The sequence below is a fragment of the Canis lupus genome, chromosome 29, assembly GCF_048164855.1.
Source record: "Canis lupus baileyi chromosome 29, mCanLup2.hap1, whole genome shotgun sequence".
NCBI lineage: Eukaryota > Metazoa > Chordata > Mammalia > Carnivora > Canidae > Canis > Canis lupus.
Window position 1 is genome coordinate 8,796,652 of NC_132866.1, and position 18,678 is coordinate 8,815,329.

The 18,678-nt window shown below is 48.7% G+C and overlaps 1 protein-coding gene across 1 annotated transcript in view; it reads right to left on the minus strand.

The window, feature by feature from the left end:
- The window catches only part of LOC140620501 (scavenger receptor cysteine-rich domain-containing protein DMBT1), a 60,020-nt gene that overhangs the window by 19,975 nt on the left and 21,367 nt on the right, over positions 1 to 18,678 (minus strand). Inside the window, exons 14-27 of the mRNA XM_072804707.1 lie at positions 16,738 to 16,770; positions 15,885 to 16,038; positions 13,260 to 13,477; positions 12,205 to 12,516; positions 11,339 to 11,371; positions 10,756 to 10,782; positions 9,994 to 10,147; positions 8,772 to 8,989; positions 7,810 to 8,121; positions 6,514 to 6,564; positions 5,599 to 5,640; positions 3,662 to 3,685; positions 2,926 to 2,970; positions 668 to 712 (exon numbers count right to left, since the gene is read on the minus strand). Of these exons, the coding sequence (XP_072660808.1) occupies positions 668 to 712; positions 2,926 to 2,970; positions 3,662 to 3,685; positions 5,599 to 5,640; positions 6,514 to 6,564; positions 7,810 to 8,121; positions 8,772 to 8,989; positions 9,994 to 10,147; positions 10,756 to 10,782; positions 11,339 to 11,371; positions 12,205 to 12,516; positions 13,260 to 13,477; positions 15,885 to 16,038; positions 16,738 to 16,770 (1,668 nt within the window). The remainder of the gene's footprint in view (positions 1 to 667; positions 713 to 2,925; positions 2,971 to 3,661; positions 3,686 to 5,598; positions 5,641 to 6,513; positions 6,565 to 7,809; positions 8,122 to 8,771; positions 8,990 to 9,993; positions 10,148 to 10,755; positions 10,783 to 11,338; positions 11,372 to 12,204; positions 12,517 to 13,259; positions 13,478 to 15,884; positions 16,039 to 16,737; positions 16,771 to 18,678) is intronic.

The following is an 18,678-nucleotide window of genomic DNA, read 5'->3' on the forward strand; positions in this document are numbered from 1 at the left end:
GGTTCAAGCATTGGGTATATCAGCAAATTAAGAGAGGCAAGAAGGACCCAGAGGCTCCGGAGCCAAGGTTGAGAATGGATCTTAAGCAGGTGTTTGGAGGACCCCGATGGGACCCGAGCTTCCTCACTTTAATTTCCACGTTCCCCTAACCCCCCCCTTACTTCGGCAAGTAATTCTTAATAGGACTTTCCTGCAGTTTTTACCGCCACAAACCCCGAAGTCCAGTACTCTATACCATCTCTCACTTCTTTTCCCAAGCCCCATAGGGAAAAGTCAAATTAGAGATTACAAATGCAGCAACTGGATTTTCCCAGCCTAGCTCTGATTTCAGATACTGTGTTTCCGAATTCCCATCTTTGCATCTGAAATAGGATAACTGCAAGGATAAGGATAGATATTGATTTTAGAACTGGGTCATTAAATGGCTAAGCAGCAGCATGGGAAGATTTCAAATTCAACTTTTCACTATTTTCTTTAGGCCAAACTCGTACAGTGGCCCAGATTCACAATTAGACAAATTTTAGAGGCAGAGACTAGACCAGGGGCCAGCTCTGCCCACAGCCTCTCCCTGCCCACAGCCTCTCCCCCGAAGCCTCACTGTAGCCTCAGGGAGCCCCCTAGAGCGTCAATAGTTAGCAAGCCCCGAAAGAAGCAGTAAAAGGATTACCGACTGTAGGAGTTGTTTCTGCTGGATCTGGGACGGCTTCAGTAGCTGAAGGAGAAAACCCAAAGCATTCACGTTAGCGCAGGTGCCCATCTGCAAAATGCTCCCACACACCAGCTGAGTGGGCACATGAACCCACATCTGTGCCAGTGTGTTGGTGCCGGCCGGCCCGGCAAAGGCAACTGCATTTCTAAGACCATCTTTCCCTCCGCTGGTGAGATTCTGGTTTATGGACACTAATCAGAAGCATCTATCTGACCTCTTCCAGGGAGGATCCATCGATAGCCACTCCGATCAGATCTGAAGCTACAAAATAGGACAGATGAGCATCTGATGCCATTTGACTCAGAGCTCTCATTGAGAGATACCACGACTCATTTGCAGCACCAAACGCTCACTTTATGGGCTAAAAATCAAAACTACCCAACAAAAGGGTAGGATAGAAATACTCTCACCTCCTCTGCATCTTCACCTGTCTGGGGACCTTGTTTCCCCCCAACCCTCTGAGGGGGGGTGGCTCTGGGCCGTGGGGTGGGAGTCACAGATACTCGCTGTGTACATCATTTAGTAGCAAAAGGTAACCAAGCAGGGTTTTTAAATGTTCATTCAGCTTTTTTAAGCGGTTGCATGAAATCATCCCTAATGGCAAGAAAAATCCCTATTCGGGCAATCAGCAAATCAGGAGAGCTGAGAAATACCTTCATGAGAAACTTAGGAGATTGTCACACAAAAATCATTCCTAGAAATTAAAAATTGTCTTGAGCAGGGGCATAACTTCTTGCTTGCCAGGCATGTTTTTGCTCATAGGATCCCTTCTCTTCTTAGGGCTCAGGGAACAGGCTGTGGTATCAGGCACACTTGAGGCTACTGTGACCGATGTCCTGGGTTAGCTGAACCTGAGGGGGTTCCCATGACATGGGACTTCCAGTGCTACAACTGGGAATATTCCAGGCAAATGGGACAAGTTATTTTCATGACTTCAGACGCCGAGCCTTCCAGGGTTGGCCCTCTGGCAGATCTGACTCTGCTGCTTGGGGAGGGAACCATGTCTTGGGGAAAGGTCAGGTATCTGGGCAGACGGCCCAGCATCCTTGTTGCGTCCAGTTATGGACCGACAGGCCAAGGTGGTGGCACTGCCCAGGCTGCTCTCATTGCCCGGGCAACGCACATCATCCAGGAAGATGGGGCCTGAGCTGCCACCAAACAGACTGCCTCTTGGGCCACCAGGGCCATTCCGCAGCCCAGGTGCCAGCACACCACCCATGCAGCGAGCAGGCCCCAGAGGGGGTCACACACCAGGTACTGCTGTAGAGGATCTCCATGCAGTCCTCACACCTGCTCCTCCTGGCTGCCCACTGCACCACCAGCAGGTCTGCAGGAGCCAAGGGCAGGAGGCTTGAGAAGGTTCCCTCGACTCTCAAATGAGACACTATTTCCAGTTAGAGAATTGTACCCCAGTCTGCAGCTTGCTGCCCTCTGCCCAGGCAGCCTGTGTCCACAAGGAGATGATACATGCAGAGGAGACCAAGTGGCTCCTTCTTGCTTCTGAAATTTAGCTCACCCTCTATAGTGTTTTTCACTCACTGGGCCATTTCTTTATGGGGATCGGGGCCACATGGTGGCTTCGTAGAAGACATACTTGAAAACAAGTTTCTGCTTTCTTCCTGTTTGGGGTGTCCTTTGTCATGTGGCTTCTCTCAAAATTCAAAACAGGTTCAGCGGAATGCCTGGAGTTTAGACTTCACATTTCTTACCCAGGTCTCTCGAAAAATGTTATAGACTTTTCAGAATGAAATTAATTTCACCTTACTTGAATTTTAAAAAGGATGGAGTATTTGTTGGAGGACGAGGGAAGAGGTTGGGGCTGGAAAACCGAGCAGGGGAAGTGGGGTGTTGCTCCTCCAAGAAGCTAAGATGCTGATGGACTGGAACTTGCCCCTCAGCCAAAAGCAGATTCTGAGCCCCAGAGATTGGGCTGGTTCATGGGATCCCCTTATAGAAGGGCCACCAAGAGCACTGTGTGCATCAGGGCCTTCCTATAGGCCTTTCAGTGATGCCACTGAGGGAGTGTGGGCGCCTGGCTCTCCTTGAAAAAGTCCCCACACGGGGACGGCCCAGCACATCACCAGCTTGCCTCCGATGAGCACAATTTTTATTCCTGACATCACCAGGGCCAGGAAAATTATGTTGGCTACATTTCTGTTGGCCGCAAAGGCCAGCCTAAGAAAAGAAGTCACAAAATGTAAAAATGGGAAAGATACCTATTGGTTGGAAAACATGTGGCTGTTCCCCAGGAGCTGAAGCATCTGTAAAAAGAAAACAGTCATCCTGAGTACATTCCAAACCAATGATGCGATTGCATAATTGTCTCAACACCATCTACCTCACATGCATGAGTTTGTTTGCCCTTAAACAATTCTGTCCAATCTCCAATCGAATAGTTAGTACTTTTGATGGTAGTTCATACATATGTACATATTATTCTGGTGAAGAGGAAGACAATAAAAGAAATAAAGGGGATGTTGGGATTGTGAAGGTATGGCCCCTTTGGCCCAGGGAGCTTCTCAGAACCACAGAGTTCAGCAGCAGCAGCATCCAGGGCCTAGGTGGGGTTGCAGGTGGGGCCTGGAAATGTCTACCACCAGGCCCACCTGCCCTCAGAGCCTCCTGCCTTCTCTGGCTTGCCACAACCTCTGTTGCATCAGCCACCCCTTTGGGTCAGGAGCCGGCGTCTCAGTCCTGTTGACATGCAGGTCTCATTTATGGGAAAGATGCCATCAAACCCATTAAAACCCAGAACAGCTTTCCCTCTGGGGACAGAGTAGGGCCCCTTGGGAATGGGAAACAGCTCTGGGACTTCAGCTTCTGGGAAAGGTCGGGAGCTAAGGGCATTGTCAGGGAAAGTGAAGGGTAGGGAGAGAGACCTAGTGTGGGGACCCTTGCTCTGGGTGGCTCGTCACCAATCAGCAGATAAAATGGATGTGAACTCACAGATACCTGGATGTCCAGCAGCTGAAGAATCTACAGAGATAAAGGAAACGTGAGGGTGGTTTAATAATAGAAATGAGCTGGAGCCCTTGTGTGGCACAGCCTGTGAAGCATCCAACACCTGTTCTTGGCTCAGATCGTGATCTCAGGGTCGTGAGATCAAGCCCCGTGTCTACACTGAGCATGGAGCCTGCTTGAGATTCTCTCTCCCTCTCCCTCTGCCCTTCCCCTCTGCTCTCTTTCTCTTTCTCTCTCTCTCTAAAATAAGTGAACAAATAAATAAAATCTTTTAAAAAATAATAGAAATGAGGGCAGTTGAATGGTTCAAAGATCGTTGTCTCAGTTTAAATGCCACCCAACGAGGTGGTGTAAACATTTGTGCTTACACATCTGGGGCTGTCCCCTCTGGCTTTGTTCAGCCAGGCCCAAAACTCTGAGATAGTGATTCTGAAAGAATTTGCCTTAGTAACTAAAATACCACCACCAACAAAAGAGTTAACATGTTGTGCGTTCATCGTGCGTCATTGGCTTGACTAAGTGTTGTACAAGGAGGAGTACCGCATTTAATCTTCCGACAAGTTTAGGAGATTAAGTACCACTACTTTCTCTAGTTTGCAACGGATTAACCTTTACAGTCACTCGGGTTGAATGGGGCCCTCCCATACCTTAAGCAGCTGGCAACTTTTTCAGAGTCGGAACAGAAATCAGTCCTGGACATGGAGAAGCTTAAGGCGTGAAGACGTTTCCAAAGTCCATCTGCAAATTTCTAGGCTTGGCCCAGACAGCTCCGTGACCGGCCCGGAGGGGACCTGTGCCCACCTGAGCAGATGACACCAGCGTCTGGTGGTGGTCCCAGTTGTGTGTGAGCCGGCCTCTGGGAGGGCACTGCCCCAGGGAGGACTCGCTTCCAGGGCAGTTGACATCGTCCGGGAAGATTGCCTGATACACGGCCGCAGCTGGCTTCCAGAAGGGCGGACACAGCCAGGACACAGCCAGGACACAGCGTGCTGTCTGCAGACCTCGTGGGCATCCTCTAGGGACCAGCTGTCCTCACACACCGTGCCCCAGGTGTCAGCGTAGTAGACTTCCACTCGGCCTTCACGCCTGCTTGACCCATTCATCAGCCGCAGGCCCAGAACTTGGTGGACCTCCGTCAAGGCTCATCCGAAAGGCCGCCAGCGGGGCCAGCACTTCTTGGAAATTGTCCACTGATAATCAGTGATAACAAATCTACTCTCCTCTCCACTTCATTCACTCATTTATTTTTGCCTTGAGTGTTACTGGGTTTCCAAAGGTTGCAGTTGCTTAACAGATGGTTTTTGCTCCTTAGCCGCTGGCTCAGACCCGCCTCACTGTATACAGCTGCTTCTGCTCTTCTACTGTGTCTTGTGAAGTCTTTGCCGAATTTTTCATGAGAAGCTAACATGCACATACCAATTCGTGTGTGTGTGTGTGTGTGTGTGTGTAATATTCTCTGTGTCCCCTTGCACACATTGATCAACTGACAATAACAATGGCTCCCATCTATCAGGTGCCACCACCCATGTGCGGACATTCCAGGCTGCCCCTCACGGTGGAAGGGCGGTGTTGCAGAAGGGAACAGAAACCGGGTATGCTCAGAACACAGCCAAGGACAACTCATGGTGGGAGTTGGCAGGGAAGGGGGAGATCTGGAGTGAGCGGGCCACCCTCAGCCCTCCAGACCAGTCCCCAGAAGCCATTCTTGCATCTCGAAGCTTCTTGTCACTCACTCTCCAACCACAGATTTTCTAGGCGAACCCAGGCATCCTCAGTCCTCCCTCCAGCAGCAGCCACCTGTGCACCTGCCTGAGGCTGTGGAGGAAAGTTTCCAGCCGGAATGCTTTTGCCCACAGCAGTCACACTGGAGTGTTTCTGAACTAAAGCACGAGTCAAGGAAGGCAGCGGAGGACGGGGGAAGAGCTTACCTGCTGATGTGGGCACCTCTGTCAGCTTCTTCAGGAAAGATGCTGAGAATAGAGGGAAACACAAAAGAAGACCAGGATACAACATCTCAAGTGTCAAACATGTTTACCTCTCAGTGAACTGGTGGTGGGCCCTCCGCCTTGTGGGTCATGTACAGTTTCTGATTCTAGGTTGATTCCCTTCCACAGTCCTTGCTGGGTAGGGGGGTGCCTTCCATTGGCCAGGTGGTGTGTGCACCCAGAGGAGAGGCAGCTGATGCACACTCCAGAAAATCAGAGCACAGGGGTTGATCATTTTCATTTTTTAAGCAGATAGATGTTAAGGAAAGCATCCCCAAGCATTTGGGGGTCACTGCTGTTCAGTATAACCTACCCTGGTGCTTCCTTTGAAGGTTTGAGGTCTTTTCTTTTTCCTAACTCCTCTGCATATTGCATTTTACTCTTAAAGACTCTGCCACAGACGGGCTGCTGACCTAATTTACAATGTGACAACTAGTGAGCCGGTCACAGAGTCACAAAGACCAAGTCATGCATTCCGTTCCTTCATTCTTTGTAATGCTGTCAGGTAGAAAGCAGGACGTAGAGAGATGAATCCTGGTGGTGCGTGGAAGGAGCCGGCTGCCCCTAGATCGTGTGCCCACACGTCAGGCACTGCTCCAGCCATGCTACACAGAGAGAGCACCGAGTCTCCACATGGATTTAGGAGGCAAATGCTATTATCCTCCTCCTCCTCCTTAGCTACAGGAGGAACTCGGGATACAAGCTCGTTCGGAGATTTATTTGAGATCCCACAGTTCATAAGTAATGAAGCCAGGATGACAGATCCAGGGCATTGGGCCCCTAAACCATTGCCCTACTATCTAGGGTGACTTTGCCAAGAGAAGTTACAGTTCCTCAATCAAGAACAACCGAAATTACCTGAAGTTGGGTAACTCGTAGCAGATGATGGTGCTGAGGAAGGCAGGGAGGCTAGGAGAGACATAAATCAAAAAGTGAGCGTAGGTCATGTCCTTTCATTCTTCTCAAGCCCAAGAGGTTGATCTGCTTATTTGAAATGGAAAGGTCCATGTGTTGTTCTGGGGAGAAACTGCCCCCAATCTGGGCCCATGAGAATGGCCCTGAGTCGCCATGATTACAACCACCAGATGTCCTGGGTCACCTTGTTCATTCCCATCCAGCTGCTGGACATCCCAATGTCTTTCCCACCCGTGCCCCCTCCCCAAACTGTGGCCACAGTGATGGTTGCCTTATGTGGAGTGCCTATCTTTCCAGTCAGTTTGGTTTTGTAATTCTTCCTGTGTATGTGGGTCTTGCCTCCCAGAGTACACGTCAGTTCGCAAAGCACAGAACTATATGCTCCTTAGGCCTCCAGCCCTGTCCTCAGATGTCATACTCAGCATTTGACTTCAGCTCCTACTTTACTTCAACACTGACTCTGCCCCTTGACTTCTCTCTTCGTCTCTCAGAAGCTTCCAGTACCCCTACACTACTTGCTCTTTCATCCTCTGGTCATTGTGGCCTGGTCTAGTCGATAAACCACTTTGGCTCTCCTCAGGCAAACCCAGAAGGATGCAGAGATAACTGGGGGCTTTTCACTCTAAGTACTGAATTTATTTGCAGAAACTCAACTGGGATAAAACTGAAAGAACAGCAGCCCTGGGTTGGGACCTGGGCTCCCAGCTCTGTGACTTTAAGAGCCATCTCTCTGTCAACTGGCCAACAGGTGGGATGAACCAAAGAGACATTTCCCAGAGGCATGACTCATCGCTGGTGGGATGTTAGATAATTTGAGATGGCGCATCTTCTATTTTAAGACTTACATATTTTTATAGCATGATAATTCAAAATTTTAAATTGAGTTCCATTCCAGTTAAGGATATTTTCAGATATGCAACAGGCATAAATTGATCAGATTAGATAGTTGTTTAATTTTTTTTAACATTTTAACATTGTTTTATTGCCACTGGGTCTATTGGTATGGATTGCCTGTTTATGGTAAGCGATCCCGCCTGTCCGTGTGTGGCGGGATATGGAACTTCCTTGTAAAATGATTTCATGTACATGAAAGAAGAAGAGGCCACCTAAAAGGAAGTATTAGGGAGAGTTCAGTGTGGGTGGTAGGTGGGCAGAAACCATGCAGGGGGATCCCCTCCTGCTCTGAGCACAGTCAGCAATGCCATGTCGCCCACCTGCTTGTGTCAGAATCAGACCCACCTGAGCAGATGACGCTGGCATCTTCGTGGTGGCCACAGTTGTGGGAGAACCAGTCACTGTGCAGGCACTGCCACAGCGTGGCTTCCGTGCCGACACACTGCACGTCGTCCAGGGCAATGGGGCCCAGGCCTTGGTGGAAATGCGCCCTGCCGGGGGCCGACACCGCCCAGCCACAGGACAGCTGCCGGCACACCACCTGGGCATCACGCAGGTCCCAGCTGTCGTCACACACTGTCCCCCAGGTGCCGTTGTAGTGCAGCTCCACGCGGCCCTCACACTGGTGGCTGCCGCCGGCCAGCCTGAGGGCTACATCTGGGAAAGGCAGGCACGCCTGGGTCATGTTCTGGGCACCCCTCCCCTTTGTCCCTGCCTTCGAGAAAGGACCTGGTCATTTCCTGGGAGTTGACCAGCTTTCGGGGGCTCTTCTGTCTGACGTGGGGAGCCACCGAGGGTTAAAGTGGGCTGCCAAGGGTGCTTTGGGCTCCATCTCTCACAACAATGTGACTTTTTGAGAGCTGTTTTTAAAAGCCTTTCCCCCACACAGGATTTTCTGCTTGACAGAGGCAAAAGGAGGCCTCCGAGAGCCCTGGGTTGAGGTGGGCAGCCCCAGGCATGCTGACCTAGTTGTGGCCACTCTGGGTGGGCAATATTTGGAAGCAGGGGTAAAGAGACTACAGATGTGTTTTGAATGAAACAGGCTCAGAGACAGCATCAGGAACCCTAACCCTAACCCTAACCTGAGACCCCTCTTGGGTGCTGTGTGACAAGCTGTAGTATCAGAAGATGTGCATGGATGTGCTGCTCCACAGCCGTGTTGGGTGTTCAATCACTTCCCTCAGTCAGATCTCAGGGGTAAGTGAAGGAATGGGGTGACCCCCTGGCACCCTGGGGGTCATAGTTGGCCACCCACTGTTGCCGTCATCACCAGGCAGGGCTGGTGCCAAAATGACCAAAGGACCTACCGGTATTGTTCTCGTCTTGCACAAAAGACTTGTAGGATGCATAAAAGCCCATGTTGGTGACGATAGCATCGCTGTGGAAGACCACTGTCAAGCGATTTGAGGAGGAGGTGAATACTGGGGTTGTGCCAGAACAGAACTTGCCCAGAGAAAAGGATTCATTCTGCGGCCCGTCAAAGATTTCAATGAAGTCATATGGACAGCTGTAGAAGTTCTCCAACCTGTGAAGTAAGCGATATCATTCAGATGCCATCCGCTGGGGTTTCCCCTCCACCAAGCACTGCACAGATTGGTTCAGGAAGGGAAGGTTCTGGAAGAGCCACCTGAAGCTTCCATCTTCTCACACAGCTCGGAGGGAAATAGGACCCTGCTGACATGCAATATGTATCTTCCTGTTTATAAAAATCTTTCAGTTTATAAAGTTTCCATTTAATTGCATTTCCTGAACATGCATGATAAGCCCAAAGAACAGAATTTAAATTGTATTGACAGGTATTTGGTGAAAAGTGAAGTTTTCTCCTACCCCTGACTAGTCCCTCTTGCTTCACAGAAGCTTCTTAGAAACAGTCACTATAAATGGTTTATTTCTTTCCAGATCGAGTCTAAGCACAGATGACAGCTGCTGGCCTGTTGTCTGAGGCTTTTTCTGCAGATCATCCCAAGGCAATCCCCCATAGGTGTGTGATGGACCCAAACCTGTTTAAGTGGCCCCCTATTGATGGACACTTAGATGGTTTCCAATCTAGTGCTCCTATAAGAGTACTGCCATTGGGGATCCCTGGGCGGTTCAGTGGTTTAGCACCTGCCTTCAGCCCAGGACATGATCCTGGAGTCCCGGGATCAAGTCCCACATCAGGCTCCCTGCATGGGGCTTGCTTCTCTCCCTGCTTGTGTGTCTGCCCCACCCCACCCCCGTCTCTCATGAAAAAATAAATAAAATATTTTTTAAAATCTTAAAAAAAAAAAGAGTGCTATCATCATCCCCTGTGCACAAGACTTTATCAGTAGACTGATTTTCTGGAACTAGAATAGCTGCATTAAGACTTTTGCCTTCAAAATTTTGATCGTTACTGAACAGGCCTCCAAGGCCTTCCTCACTTTTGAGAACTAACTATGGAAGGTGGGTCTGATTGATTTGTTTGTTCAATTTTTTATTGGTGGGGGTAGGGGAGGTGGGCAGGGTCACTGTGCCTATAACTGAGCAACGTGGGAAACAGCTACTCACTTCACCACTTCAAATGTGAGCTTGATATGAGCCCTGGGATCCACGTGTATGTCCCAGGTGCACACCACATTTATAGGGTATTTTTTAGGATACCAAGGACTGGAGAAGGAGCCTGAATTATTTGTGAGCAGGCCGCCACAATGGAAGTTTTCATCTGCAAGAAACAGCCAAGAAACCTTGTCAGAGAGAAGCACTGACCTGTGCTTGTGTCTTCAGAGGGGTCAGAGGGCACAGGGAGTGGTAGTGAGGGAGATTTATTCCAGGGGTGCTTTGCCTGGTAATGAGGCTGGCTTTGGGGGTCTCCTCTGGGTTTCTGATGCTGTTCTTTGTCAGATAAGACTATTACACCTATCCCATCAAGCTTACAGGAGAAATGACAGTGATTTATGGTTGACAGGGCTTCTGGACCCATATGCACAGGGAGGTCTGAGCATATGTTTTAATGAAAAGATACAAGGACATTGCAAGCCTGAGTGTCCTTTCTCAGTCCATGTCACACTGGCTGGGTATAAAACCACTCATGATGAAAGATCCCTTGTATTATATACAAATCCCAGCTAAAGTCAGCACCAATGGCATGTAAAGCATCCATTTTAAGGCTGAAATCCTGCATTTGGTGTGACATTTAAGTTACAGTCTTCTCTGTGCTGCAGCTTCTTAAGTGTAAAAGGAAGGGAGCATCCATCTAGCTGCTGGAAGCACTAACAGTGAAAATCAGGCAAATATAAAACCACACGAAGGGTTTAAGTGAAGCTGACATACCTGTAGCTGCGTTGTCACCAGTTGAGTCTGTGAAAATACACAGAGGAAAAAAAAATACTGTGAGCAAGGACTTTTATCCAGGATACTCCCCTAAAATACTAAAAAACAGTAACACTCAAAGCTGTGACTTCTCTGTACCCTACTGGACATTGGTGAGTGGCTCTTTAAGAGTTGGGAGGACTGCACACTGAGTGTGTGGCTAGGAGTAGTTTGATACAACTCGTTGAGGGCTGACCTGGGGTTCCCATCTCCTTGCTCTCTGCAGCATCTGTGGCATGATCATCCCTGCAAGCAGCTAGCCCTCTGTCGTGGCATGTGCTGACTCATGGCACCCCTGGGACCCAGATACTATGTTTCTGGTGAACCTGAACTCTACCCTCCAGCTCTCTCCCTGCCCTCTGCAGGCTCCCAGCCCCACCGATATGTCAACACTAATGGGATCTGTCATTCTTGTTCATTAGCAACAGAAGGTTTATGCAGTCAACCAGCTGTGCCCTGATTACAGTATTAATGAGGAGCCAGGATCACATATATCACTCAGAGGCCAGCTAAGCAGTTGAAATGTATGGAAGAGCAACCATACCTGTTGGTCCTACTTTCAGACTGCCATCAACACCTACTCAAAGACCAAAAGAAAGAATGAGGAAGATGGTCATGTGATTCACAAAAGAAAATCAGGTGTTCTTTATTTTTATATTTTTTTAAAGGATCAAACACATGCTTTATGGGCAGTTGGGAGTGTAGCATCAAAACCCGTCAATGTTGGTTAAAGATTGGCAGCCTACATCAGGGCCTCCTAGGTGAGGGGGCACACTCTGCTTGTCTGCTTTTTATCTAATTGCTGGAAATACTAAAATTGAAGGCAAATAAAAAATATGGTATTTATTTACTTTTGGTCAGTAATGGGGCTGGAGGAGCCTTTAGTAACTAATTTAAGCTCAGACTTTTATACAGTACTTTGGAGGTGATACTTAGCAGAATATGGATCACATGATGTGTGATCTTGGATATGCTTCTGTGTCCTCATGAATAAGATGAGAATGTAATAATCTCTCTTAATAGAGATTGTGAAGATCAAATGAGAGTATGAATGCACTGGTTTTTGCATCGAGCCTGGAACACGTTAAGCACTCTTTGGAAGCCAGTTAACATTGCTCTGTGGGGGAGAGTGGACTGTCCCCAACATATGCCATAGATATGGCATATCTATCCAGGAATGGGATGTCTGATGATACAAATCCTCTAATTATCACAAGTTTTAATGGTGGTGGGGACCCTTAAACATTTTACAGAAGGAAAACCAACTCTTAAACAAATTGACTTAAAAAGATGGCTTGAAGCCCTGGATTCCTTTCTGAGTCACTGTTGCTGGCATTGACTTCTCCCTTTCCAGGGTCTGCTAATGGGTGAGACTTGCTCTGATGTGTGCTGTGCCCTATGGGGGCTCACCTGAGCAGATGACACTGGCATCCTTGTGGTGCCCACAGTTGTGGGAGAACCATCCATTGTGTGTGCATTGCCACACCTTGGCTTCATTCCCTTTACACTGAACATCATCCAGCATGATGTGGCCAGTGCCTCCATCAAAGTAGCTTTGACCTGGGGCTGATAAGGCCTCACCACAGCCGAGCTGCTGGCACACTACCTTGGCGTCTGTCATGTCCCAGTTGTCATCGCACACTGTGCCCCAGGTACCATTGTAGAGGACCTCCACCCGGCCCTCACACTTGTGACTGCCATTCACCAGTCTCAGGGACGCACCTGGGGGACAGGAAAACAGGGGCTTCTGAGCTGTGGTGCTGTCTCCAAAACCGTAGGACCTTCTGCAGTTACAGGATGCCCGGCACGAGGGCACATTTTTTTCCATGTTAGGCTATCGAACTCTAGGTCAGGTGGCTTTATGTCCAATTTATCTGGAATAGTCCTGTTTTACAATAGTTGCAAATCACATCTACCTGTTAATTATTTTAGAGTTCCTTTTAAACTCTCAAAAACATCCTGATTGGAGGATAAATTGCATGGTCACCCTAAGCATAATTCATTGAGAGCCCTAGAATGTTCCCAATGTCCTGCTGTAGAACCTAAAAGGTCTGTATATATGTTCTAGATTGTTTTTGTATGGAATTCAGCTGGGATCCTGTGGGCTGGTAGTTGCAGTTTGAGGTAGGTTTGTTGTAGAAGGATCGCCCACCGCATCCTCCCTTCCTCTGGAAAAGGAAGACCATCATTTTGGTCGTCTGTCTATAGACACAGTCAACGTAAGATATGAGATTCAGCATCTGTTGCTTTAGCCAGGATGTTTCAGTGGTAAAAAAAATGATGCCAAATGGCAGAGCCAAGTGACGGGTCAGCCAGAGGCTGCTAGTGTCAGAGTGGATGTCATTCAGGATGTCATTAATGACAGCAGACTCCACAGGTCAGATTTAGAAACCATCTCCTCCCTTAAAGGGGAAGGACACAAATTAGATCTAATTTCCCTCCAAGGTACCTATCAAGATACCTACCATTCTCTCTTTTATCTTGCTGAATGGCATTGTACAGAGCATAAAACCCTGTGTTGGTGATCATAGCATCACTTCTGAACACCACGGTCATGATGTTTGAAGAGGAGAGGAATGTGAGCTCTGTCCCAGCACAAAATCTGCCCACGGAGAGTGAGGCAACTTGCCATCCGTCGAACACTTCAATAAAGTCATAAGGGCACCCATAGATGTCCTCTAATCTGAGGAGGTAAAGGCACAGTAAATCTCCCAAGGAAATCTGCAGAAATGCCTTAAATAAAATCATCATTTGCATCATAACCAGCCAGAAATTGCAATCATCCCTGCTGTTGCCTTCCAACCACAGGTCCCACTAGTGGACTTGACCCCTTACCTATAGCTTGAATTTTCCTTCCTGTCTTTCCCTATGGACACTGGCCCAGGTCAGTCAGCGTTTCTCTGTGTCTTAGCTGCCGACTTCAGGGCCTCCATCTGGTATCTTGACTTTCCATCTTTCCTACCATCTTTCTCTTTACCTCAGGTGTGTCCTGAATGTCCCCTGACTCTTTATTCAAACTCTGCCACTCCCTGGGGTGGGAGCAGACATCCACTAGGGTCTCATTGAGTAAAACACTCAATGGGACCTGGGTCAGTGGGAAAGGATGCCTGCTGTCAAAGCTCCCAGAGCCTGCTGAGTAGGACACTTCCCTCCATACCCCAAACTGCCTGGTTCCAATCTGGATGTCAGAGAAGCTGTCCCTGATCATCCTACCAAATGCTGTCCTCACCCCCTCTGTTCTCTATCCTGTTACCATATGTGCATATTTTTCTTCATAGCACATATCAACTTATCACTAATTGAAATTGTCCATTGAGTTACTGGTTATTGGTTTATTCAGGTACTATTTGCCTCTCTATCTAGAGTGTAAACTCCATGAGGACAGAGATCTGTCTTTGTATATTCTGAAATTATAGTAGGACATTTATGTTGGGATAGTAACCTAGAGAATGCAGGGAGAGTGGGTCACTACAGTGTTTGGAGCAACAATTTCCCAGAAGTGATAAAATGAGACTCTGTGCCCCCGGATCATAGAATTGTGAATTGCATAGATTTGAATATATTGTACCGAATCTGCTCATATTCCTTACAATGAATGCATGGGTGTGGAATGAATGAATGAAAATTACCTTTTGCTCACAGTATACAATACTCTGTGGTTTTAGTTTATTTCTCCCCATTTGAAAGGCATTTTGGCCACCAGGTAAAACTAATAGGATCCATCCCTCTCTCCATTGCCGACCCATTTCCCCTTTGAAGACAGCACTTAACCATTCAGCTCCTTGACTACTGAGGCTGACGAACACAAATGGGAAGAGGTGGTGGAGGTCTGGCAAACAACGAACAATGGCAGGAGGAGAGAATGACCCAGATGGAACTCAGTGTAGAAAAATGAAACCAGGTTAAACATTATCAGGAAAAGCAATAGTTTCATTAAAAAGTGACTCAGGGGGAATCCCTGGGTGGTTCAGCGGTTTGGTGCCTGCCTTCAGCCCAGGGCATGATCCTGGAGTCCCAGGATCGAATCCCACATCGGGCTCCCTGCATGGAGCCTGCTTCTCCCTCTGCCTGTGTCTCTGCCTCTCTCTCTCTGTCTCTCATGAATAAATAAATAAAATCTTTAAAAAAAAAAGAAGGCTATAAAAAAAGTGATTCAGGTATACATATATGTATATGAATATGTATATATATACACGCATAAATATGCATTAAAATAAGGTCCTTTAAAAATGGGTATGAGTAGAGAAAGAAGTAGGAATGAATGAACAGTGGCTGTTAAATATGTGGAAGAAAACTCTTAGTTGGGGCATGAGAGACATTCTTGGAGGGAAAAGGAAGCAGATTTGTTTTCTGTAGCATCAGAGGGAAGAATGGAGATGAGAAAATGAGAATGAGGAAGAACCAGGTTGGGTTCAGCCCACGGAAGAAGCAGTGTCCTGGATGGAGGTGGCTGAGAGTGGAGGGGTGAGGTCATTGTGTGTGTGACCCCAGCTGAGGCCCCCTCGGTGGCCCGGTGTCAGGGATGCTCACGGAGTATTTGTGTTATTCTCTAATTGCATAGGAAGTCGAGCTCAATGATTATAAGTCTCTTAAGCTCAGATGACCAGACTAGTTTTCACCTAAAATGTGAAAGGATGTGTCACAAGGTGCTGTGGGCTGAAAGTTTGTGTCCTCTCAAAATTCGTATGTTGAAACCTAACCCCCAAAGGGATGGTATTAGGAGGTGGGGTCTTTGGGAAGTGATTAGGTCATGAGGGCAGAACCTTCACGATGGGATCAGTGGCCTTGCAAAGAGTCCTGCAAAAGCCCCCTTGTCTCTTCTACCAGGTGAGGCTATGGTAAAAATATGACCATCTATGAGCCGGGAAGTGGGCCCACACCAGGCACTGAATATTGATCTTGGACTTTATATTGATCTTGGACAGCCTCCAAGACTGTGAAATAACTCTCTGTTCTTTATTAGCTACCCAGTTTATGATATTTTGGTTATAGCTGTCACGTTGACCAGATTCGTGGAAAGGACCCCTCCTTGAGGAGGTGGATTTAAGTCCAGTCTGGCCTTTGAAGTAGAAAAAGACAAAGGTGCTTACTTCAGGCTTGGGATCACCAGTTCTATGTGGAACTTCTCAGCCACTTGTATCATCCAGACACACTCCACATCAGTGGGGTAGTTCGTTGGATACCAAGGACTGGAGAAGGAGCCCAGGAGGCCTGAAAGTACTCCCCCACAAGAGTTACTTCCTCCTGTGGGTAGACAAGAGACCACTGGTTGGCTTCTGCAGGCATGCACCTTGCATGTTCCCAGGAGTAGAATCCAGAATTCCACCAAGCTCAACAGGGAATCACAGGGATCCCTGGGTGGTGCAGCGGTTTGGCGCCTGCCTTTGGCTCAGAGCGCAATCCTGGAGACCTGGGATCGAGTCCCACGTCAGGCTCCCACCTCATGGAGCCTGCTTCTCCCTCTGCCTGCTTCTCCCTCTGCCTGTGTCTCTGCCTCTCTCTCTTCTCTCTCTGTGACTATCATAAATAAACAAAAACAAAAACAAAAACAGGGAATCACAGAATGGGAAGGGATCATAGTAGTGTAGACATAGTTGTAGCTTGGCTGGTGTGTGATTGCACCCTTAGAGGGAATGAGGGGAAGAAAAGATGTGTGACTGGTACTGGGGCAGGACCCTAAGGTTGCAGGTGAGACTGGAAATGGGATGGGCCATGTCGTGGCAGCTGTGGGGTGTCCAGCAGATATCTCACTAATGCTCTGCCCAGCTTCCTGTCATGCAAACCAGCTCAATTCAGATGGAGACAGTCCATCCATCTATGAGGGCTCCATCCCACCTATTCTTTCCCCTCAGGCAGCCAGGGCAGTGACATCAATTCTGCTTTCATGAATTACCAGAGTGATTCCATCCTTTCCAGGTCATACTTACAATGAAAGTGAGTTACCTTGTGGCGGCGTAGGCCCTTGAGGGATGGGAGCTGCAAAAACCAAAACCAAAGAAAATCAGAAAAGAGCTCGGCAGGACCAAAGCATCATATATTTACATACAAAGGAGTGAATCTGTTCCTACACTCGAGTCTTGAGACATGGTGTGGGCTCACTCATTTTTTTTTTCCATCCTAATGTGGGGTGCGGTCTCTCCCCTTCCCTCAGTGATTCACCCAGAAATCTCAGACTATGCACAGCTACGTGACTTCTTTTCTTTTCTGTGTTGGGGTCCGCCGACGCCAGGCCTGTCCTGAGATGGATCAGTCACGAGGCATCGCCCACAGTAACGTCACCGGGTTTACGAGCATGCCACTGCAGACCGTGCTGAAGGGCACAAGGACGAAAACCAGACCTGTGAGAGCCTGGGCGGGGAAAGACAGGTGGGACGAGTGTTCCACTGAAGTCGACGGGTCTCAGTGGGGAGCTTCCTCCTTTCCTGTGTCCTTTTGGCTTTGGTTTCTGCGAGATTGAGCCCACGTCTGGCTCTGCATTCAGTGTAGAGTTTGCTTGAGATCCTCTCTCCCTCTGCCCCTCCACTCGCTTGCACTCTCTCCCCATCCCCGCCAAATAAACAAACGAATCTTTTAAAAAAGAAGCTATTCCTTTTTGTTAAAATGTTTGATATGCAGTGTTTCCCTTAGAGGATTGAGTGGCCAATGCCTTATTTTGTGTGTGTGTGTCCCCACCAATCTATAATGCTTTATCGAGAAGTGGTTCACCTATGGGTGGATACTCTTTGGACATAAAGGGTTTCATTTTCCCCCATAATGTCTTTTATTCCCTGATGCGTTCTCTTAGTCAGCTATGCATCCCTGCCTCAGAAAAGGAATATGGTAGCAGAGAGAAAAGAAAGAAAAGTCTTTGGAAGTTTGCAGCTCTAGATCGCAAGTGGATGTGGCACAGAGCCGTCTGATGGACTGAAAGCCATGTCCTCCCTACTCCTTCCTCCTCTCTGGCTCCAGGCGAGGGGAGACTCCTCACTGGGGAAGGAAAGAAAGGCCAGAGGGCACCGAAGGGAGGCAGCTCCTTGACAGTCCCTGAGAAACGGTTCTGTGGGCTCTGCTTCCCCTCCAGGGCTGCTGCATGCTTTGTGGTCCCCAGTGCAAAATGAAAATGTGGGGTCTCAGTCAGAGGTGGGGAAATCAATTGCCCTTTCACTTCTGCATCCCACACCAGGTGGGCAGCCTGCAGGAGGTGGTGGCTTCTACCTGGGATGCCCTTGGGATCTGGACCGAAGTGGGCAAGAGGTCCCCACCAAGTGTCCCTCCAAATGTGCCACGGTGGTGCCAGCCCCAGGTAAGGACAGGCTGCCAGCCACCTTGCCCAGCCCCCAAGCACTACAGGGTGCCCCTCAGCCTTGACCTTCTCCACACCAAGACCCCCACTGAAGGCAGAGGGTGGAGGTAGTCACCGTGCAGGGTTGGGAGGAGGCTGGGCGGGGCCCAGGGTGCCAGTGGGCAGGGAAGTGGGCAGCTGAGAGCCTGTCCTGGAGAGGTAGGTAGGCAGCTGCAGGAGGCAGGACCACACGTGCTCAGATATCACTGAAGCCCTGAATTTGGAGGTCACTGACACACTGACTCTGGGTAGGTTACCAGAACAACATGTACCCTGTCTCTATTCTTGCTTTGTTGGCAAAGTCAGAAGGCCCCCCCCAGGGTAGCCCCAAATGGCTTCACTTCTCACGCTCAGCCTGTTCTTGACCCACTGGGAGACTATGGCATTGACACATCTGTGTTTTCTCCCACACTTTCATTTACCAACACATGTTCCCAGGAGGCAAACCTTCCTACGTTCTCTCCTCTCCATCCTGACCCTCTTCTCAGCCATGGTGATGGAACTTCTTCCCCCTTCCCCCTCCTGCCTTTCCTTGCTCCACTGTCCAGAGGGGAGTTTTGGAT